At 59.2% G+C, this 7,268-nt stretch overlaps 1 protein-coding gene across 1 annotated transcript; it reads left to right on the top strand.

Moving 5' to 3' along the window:
- The first annotated feature begins 317 nt into the window (after positions 1 to 317).
- Positions 318 to 1,052, top strand: LOC119319060 (dehydration-responsive element-binding protein 1H-like). Its single transcript, XM_037593578.1, has one exon. It carries the CDS (start codon positions 318 to 320, stop codon positions 1,050 to 1,052), a length of 735 nt encoding a protein of 244 aa, XP_037449475.1.
- Positions 1,053 to 7,268: the final 6,216 nt, after the last annotated feature.

A 7,268-nucleotide genomic window follows, 5' to 3' on the forward strand; every position in this document is an offset into this window, starting at 1 on the left:
AAGCAGTTGACCCAACCAAGCAGTCATTATCGTTAATTGTTTAAGCAGAAAGGAAGCTCCCTCTTGAGGAAAGCTCCCGCGGGCCACGGGAACGCAGAGAGTGACACGTCGCCTTAAAGAATAACCGCTTGTGGCGAAGCCAGTACGTACTCCGCCCGTCCGCCGTCGACATGCTCCGCAGCTGCAGCCCGCGTGGGTTCCAACGCATACCTATAAATAAGCACACGCACGAGCACGACACTAAGTAACACTCTCACTCTCTCACTCCAGCGCAATCATCAAGCTAGACACTAGCTATCGACCGGCAGCCAGCAGCTATGGACATGAGCCTCGAGCACTCGAGCTCTCCCTCCTCCTCATCCACTACCGAGCGCGCCGGGACGGCGTGGCCGTGGCCGCCGAAGCGCCCCGCGGGCCGCACCAAGTTCCGGGAGACGCGGCACCCCGTGTTCCGCGGCGTGCGCCGCCGTGGCAGCGCCGGCCGGTGGGTCTGCGAGGTGCGCGTGCCCGGGGAGCGCGGCACGCGCCTCTGGCTCGGGACGTACATCACGGCCGAGGCGGCCGCGCGAGCGCACGACGCCGCCATGCTCATGCTCCGGGGCCACTCCGCCGCGTGCCTCAACTTCCGGGACTCCGCGTGGCTGCTCGCGGTGCCGCCCGCATTCACCAACCTCTCTGACGTCCGGCGCGCGGCCGTCCAGGCCGTCGCGGACTTCCTGCGCCGTCCGGAGGCCACCAGTGCCGCTGCCGCGGTGCAGGAGGTCACCTCCAGCGTGTCCGCCCCGTCGTCGGCGGTGTGCAGTGTGCCCTCGTCAGAGACGGCGCAGGCTTCCCCTGATGCCGCTTTTGAGGCGCCGGCCGCACTGGACATGGACGTGTTTGACCTCGACTGCTTGTTTGGGGAAACGGACTCCGACGCGTACTACTACGCGAACCTTGCGCAGGGGCTGCTCATGGAGCCACCGCCGACTGTGGCCACCGGGTCGTACTGGGACAATGGAGACTGCGCCGACGGCGGAGCCGGAGCTGATGTCGCGCTCTGGAGTTACTAGTACTAATATCAACAATCTCCAGCATATATTCGAGTTGAAGCCGCTTCGATTATGATCCACGTCCCGAGACAGTCCATCGATGGCGCGCGGCATCGAATTGGATGGAATGGATGATGTTCCTGCATATTTCTTCTCAGGTTCTGCGTGTCTCCTCATTCCTCTCATGGCAAAAAGACGTACAAGCAGTTTTTCTGGTGGGCCCACCTGCTACCGGCCCGGAGGGAGACAATGACACGCGGTTATAGTGTCTCTTGACTCTTCTTCGTACCGAGTGTCGACTTCCTTCCTTGTCGACCGGCCCCTTTGGTATATCCTGTTGGAAAACACCCACGTTGTCCTCTGGCTAACTGATGGCACCCGGTTCTTCAGCTCTCCAACGGGCGCGTGCACTACGTGCGCATGATCTCCTCACATGCCGGAACTGCATGCGATCTCCCTGCTCTCTCTCACGCAGTTGTAACAGTATATATGTACTACTCCTCAGATGAATATAGCAGTGTTCGAGTTCGCATAACCTAACTTGGTATCAGTCGCACCCGATCCTCCATCGCTTCCGCTATGCATCGCTTCCTCCGCCGCACCCGCTCGGCGGACCTCGACGCGCCGCCGTCCAACCCCTTCGCCCCGATCCCCGCCGTCACCCCGACCGCGGCCGCGGCCACCCCTCTCCCTGCGGCGACCGTTGCCAACCCCGCGCCCCGCCGCGCTTCCTTCGCTGATCGGGGCAAGGCGGACGTTCCTGTGGTGCCCGTCCCTGCGGCTGCGCCTGCCGGCTCCTCCTCGACCGCGGGCATCCTCCACACGGCTGGCAGCACCCCCGTCCCCGCACCGGGCGGACCTGGACGCGCCCTCGTCCCGCATCTCGCCCTCGGCGGACTTCGCGGCTCCGACGCCAGCCCCTCTTCCACGGCCGGCCTGCCGCCCTCCATCACCCACTTCTTCTCCGCCAAACTCCAGCTCGAGTCTGGCAACTACTCCCGTTGGCGCCAACTCTTCTACACCATCTCCTGCAAGTACGAGGTGCAGCATCATCTCGACGTCGCCGCCGATCCGCTCGGCCAGAGCGCGGTCTGGCGCAACGACGACCTGACCGTGGTCCTCTGGATGCACGGCGTGGTCGACGAGGAGCTCCTCGACGTCGTCGCCACTCCGGCCAGCACCGCCCACGACATCTGGTCGCAGCTCCACCTCCTCTTCATGGACAACCGGCCGGGGCGCGCCGTCATCCTCGGCGCCGAGTTCCGGAACCTCGTCCAGGGTGATCTCTCCATCGCCGAATACAGCAGGCGCCTTCAGTCCCTCGCCGACGCCCTTGAGGACGTGGGCGAACGCGTCACCGATCAGTCCCTGACCCTCCAACTCATCTGCGGGCTCAATCGTAAGTACCACGTCATGGCGACCCTTTTGCCGATGCAGTCGCCGTTCCCCACGTTCGTGCAGGCCCGCTCCCGACTGCTCATGGAGGAGATCTCGGCCACCGAACGTGCCCGCCTGGATGGCCGCCCCGAAGCCACGGCCACGGCGCTCACCATCGGCCACGGCTCCGGCAGCAGTTCTGGTGGCTCCGGCAGCTCCTCCGGGGGCCCCTCCGTCGACCGCGGCAGCTCCCACAACGACCGCGGCAAGGGTACGGCCGCGTCTCCCACCACCGATCGCGACCGCGGTGGGCGCGGGCGTGGCCGCGGACGTGGCCGCGGGCGCGGCGCCCAGTCCTCTGGTGGTGCCCCGACTGGGCGCGGCCCTGCTCCTGCTGGCCCCGGCGCGATCCCCACGGGCTACTTCGCTCCCTACGGCGCGCTGCTCCCAGGCCTTCCCCAGCCTCGCGCGCCCTGGGCCGCCCCCAACGCTGCCGGTGTCCTAGGCCCACGCCCGCCACCCCGCACCAGGCCTACCCGATTGCTGCCGCCTCCTCCTCTGGCGGGCCGACTTGGGAGCAGTACAACCAGCTCTATGCGGCGCTCCAGAACCTCTCCATGCAGCAGCATCAGGCCGGTGGCGCGCCGGACTGGTTCCTCGACACGGGCGCTACGTCGCACGTCGCAGGTACGACAGACATCCTCACCTCGTATGGTTCCCCTTCATTGCGTCATTCCTCTGGCATCTTAGTTGGTGATGGGTCTCGTCTTCCCGTTACTGCCGTAGGATCCACCTCCCTCTCAAATTTTTCTTTGCATGATGTTCTTATTTCTCCCACAATCATCAAGAACTTAATATCTGTGCGCCGCTTCACTCAAGATAATTTTTGCTCAATAGAATTTGACCCGTTTGGTTTTCCCGTGAAGGACCTAGCAACGGGGAAAATAATCATGAGGTCCAATAGCCATGGGGATCTTTACCCCTTCTTCACCAACTCCGGCGTGCAACAAGCCCTCTCCGTCGTCACCAATGGCCTATGGCACCTCCGGTTGGGCCACGCTAGCAATAAAACTGTTTCCATTCTAGCTCGTGATTTCCTTCCAAGTTGTAATAAAGACATGCCTAGCAACACCGTATGCTCTTCGTGTAAACTAGGCAAGCAGCCAAGACTGCCTTTTACTCATTCATTTTCCAAAACTAGTGCACCGTTTCAATTAATTCATTGTGATTTGTGGACATCACCCCGTGTACAGTTTTTCCGGTTTTCAGTATTACCTAGTGATACTTGATGATTTTTCACACTACTCGTGGACCTTCCCGTTGCGCAACAAGTCCGACACCGCCGCCACCGTCTCTCGGTTCTTTATGTACGTTCTTACGCAATTCCACGTGCCTATACAGTGCATGCAATGCGACAACGGCGGCGAGTTCCTCACCTCCTCCTTGCGCGACCTCTTTTCTCACTACGGCGCCTCCTTCCGTCTTTCCTGTCCACACACATCATCACAAAACGGAAAGGCCGAACGCCTAATACGCACCACAAACGACATCCTTCGCGTTCTCCTAATCCATGCAAATCTTCCACCTCCCTTTTGGGTAGAAGCTCTCCACACCGCCACCTACATTCTCAACCGGCGACCATCCTCGGCCATCAACTTTGTGACACCCTACTTTCTTCTCCTCGGCCAGCACCCCACGTATGACCATATGTGCGCTTTTGGTTGCTTATGTTTTCCAAACACCATCGCTACGAGTCCGCACAAACTCGCCCCACGGTCATCTCGGTGTGTGTTTCTCGGGTACCCTCTAAAGCACAAGGGATATTGTTGCCTGGACCTGGCTACACGCAAAGTAATTATCTCTAGGCACGTCACGTTTGATGAGCAAAATTTTCCCTACTATTCTGGCGACTCCACAGGTTCCTCATCCGATCCACCAGCCACAGACAATCCTGGCGCCGTCATCCATCCCGGTCTCCGCGCGCCTCCCATAACACACCAGTCCCGATCGATATCTTCTCCGGGATCGCCGCCTGCTCCCTCCTCAACGTGCGCACCTGCCCAACCAGCTCCTAGCTCTCCCACTGGGCCTGCTGGCCCCACCCCCACGTGCCCTACCACGCCCACTCACCCTGCGCCACGGCCCCCTGGGTCTCCCGCCCAGCCACCCACCGCGCCAGTCTCCCCAGCCACTCCGCGCCTCGCGCCAATCCCCACGCCGCCCGCCTCCCCTCGGCATGCACCGGTCCCCGTTGATAGCTCCCATGCACCCACTACATGCGCGCCACCTGTACCTGCTCTCCCGCCGCGAGCCGTCCCTGTCGCACCTCCCACTAATCTTCACAGCATGCGCACCCGGGGGAAATCCGGCTTTGCTCAACCAAAAATCCTCCACACCAGCGCTGCCGACATCAGCCCCATTCCCTCCTCATATCGTGTCGCTCTTCGAGACCCACACTGGTACACCGCGATGCTTGAGGAATATAACGCACTGATGCGGAATAATACTTGGTGTTTAGTGTCTCGTCCTGCAGGTGCAAATGTCGTCACGGGCAAGTGGATATTCCGGCACAAGTTCCATCCGGACGGCACTCTCGCTCGCTACAAAGCGCGCTGGGTGCTCCGTGGTTTTACACAGCAGGCCGGCGTCGACTACGCCGAGACTTTCAGCCCCGTTGTCAAGCCGGCCACCATCCGGGCGGTCTTGAGCATCGCCGCGGGCAAGTCGTGGCCCATCCATCAGCTGGACGTCAAGAACGCCTTCCTTCACGGCCATCTTGCTGAGACGGTGTACAGTCATCAACCGTCCGGCTTCGTTGACACTGCCACACCATCCCATGTGTGCCGGCTGAACCGTTCTCTTTACGGTCTCAAGCAGGCTCCACGGGCGTGGTTCACACGCTTCACCACCTACCTCCGGACGCTTGGCTTCGTGGCGTCGCGCTCGGACTCGTCGCTCTTCATACTGCGCCGTGGCGACCACCTCGCCTATCTCCTGCTGTACGTCGACGACATCATCCTCACCGCCAGCTCGACCGCGGTTCTCGACTCCGTCATCCACTCACTCCACCGTGAGTTCGCGATGACCGACCTCGGCGCGCTCCACCACTTCCTCGGCATCAACGTCACCACCACCACGCGCGGCATGTTTCTCTCCCAGGAGCAGTATGCCTTGGAGATCCTTGATCGTGCGGGCATGCTCAACTGCAAGCCCATCTCCACTCCGGTCGACACGTTGGCCAAGCTCTCCACCGACACCGGGCCACTCTTCCACGACCCGTCGCTCTACCGCAGCTTGGCTGGGGCTCTCCAGTACATCACATTGACGCGCCCTGACCTCTCCTACGCCGTCCAGCAGTGTTGCATGTTCATGCATGCGCCCCGTGACTGTCACTTCCAGCTGGTGAAGCGTATCCTTCGCTACCTGCGCGGTACGACTCACCTCGGCCTACGGATCCACCGCGATGCCGGCACCGAGCTCGTCGCCTACTCCGACGCCGACTGGGCCGGTTGCCCTGACACGCGGAAGTCCACCTCCGGCTACTGCGTCTTCCTCGGCTCCAACCTCCTCAGCTGGTCTTCCAAGCGCCAGAACACCGTCTCCCGGTCAAGTGCCGAGGCGGAGTACAGGGCGGTGGCCAACGCCGTAGCTGAGTCGGTTTGGCTTCGACAGCTTCTCGGGGAGCTACATCAGTCGCCCACGCGTGCTACGGTGGTCTACTGCGACAACATCAGTGCCATGTACATGTCGAGCAACCCGGTGCAACATCAACGCACCAAGCACATCGAGATCGATCTTCATTTCGTCCGCGAGCGAGTCGCCCTTGGCGAGATACGTGTGCTTCACGTGCCCACAAGCTCTCAGTTCGCCGACATATTCACCAAGGGGCTGCCGACGAGTGTGTTCCTCGACTTCCGGTCCAGCCTCAACGTCAGTGAACCCCACGTTTCGACTGCGGGGGGTGTTGGAAAACGCCCACGTTGTCCTCTGGCTAACTGATGGCACCCGGTTCTTCAGCTCTCCAACGGGCGCGTGCACTACGTGCGCATGATCTCCTCACATGCAGGAACTGCATGCGATCTCCCTGCTCTCTCTCACGCAGTTGTAACAGTATATATGTACTACTCCTCAGATGAATATAGCAGTGTTCGAGTTCGCATAACCTAACTTATCCTACTTGCTACTACTATACAACCAAGTGGGAATGTGGTTCCATACGAAGCATCCCCTTATTTTTTTATTTAATTAATTGTTAGAAGAAATAGTGCTAGCAAGATTACCAGGGTTCTCCCTACAATTTTCTGGAGAAAAAACTCAGTCAGTAGGAGTATGTAATAATCGTTGGATTAATGAGCAATCTTTTTGATTATTTTAAGCTAAAATAATATCATCACATCTGTGCTCCTGAAAGTAGCTTTCGTATGCATACCAGAAATGGAACAGATCAACTGATAAACACTTGAACGTATATCTTGTTAGCGTATGAAGCAATCACAAGTACGGATGACAAGAGGAAAATGATCCGAGGATACGTATTTGTCGGGACGACCACAACGTTCGCTTGTTCGCATGCTCACGGCCATGGTGACGAAGGCATTGTACTCTATAAGTAACCATACGTTGTTGTCTTGAAATTAATCAATCACATAGAAACAGACACATCGACGGTCAAGACGCTCCAAAAAAACTTTATTGTTGCCTACCCTGTGCAATTGCAAGAAGTGTAGTTTCGATGTGTGCTCTCCGTGCAGCCGTGCATATGGTCCTCCGGACAAGGAAGCCAAAGGCAGCACGGCAAAAGTAATGACATCGCAAGGAAGCAAAGCGAAGATGCAATATACTACTCTCTCTATTTGGAAT

Source organism: Triticum dicoccoides, chromosome 6A (genome assembly GCF_002162155.2).
Source record: "Triticum dicoccoides isolate Atlit2015 ecotype Zavitan chromosome 6A, WEW_v2.0, whole genome shotgun sequence".
In the NCBI taxonomy this organism is placed as follows: domain Eukaryota; kingdom Viridiplantae; phylum Streptophyta; class Magnoliopsida; order Poales; family Poaceae; genus Triticum; species Triticum dicoccoides.

Bases quoted from the DNA above. Each gene is read 5' to 3' on its own strand.
- LOC119319060 (XM_037593578.1), top strand. From the start codon at position 318: ATGGACATGAGCCTCGAGCACTCGAGCTCTCCCTCCTCCTCATCCACT.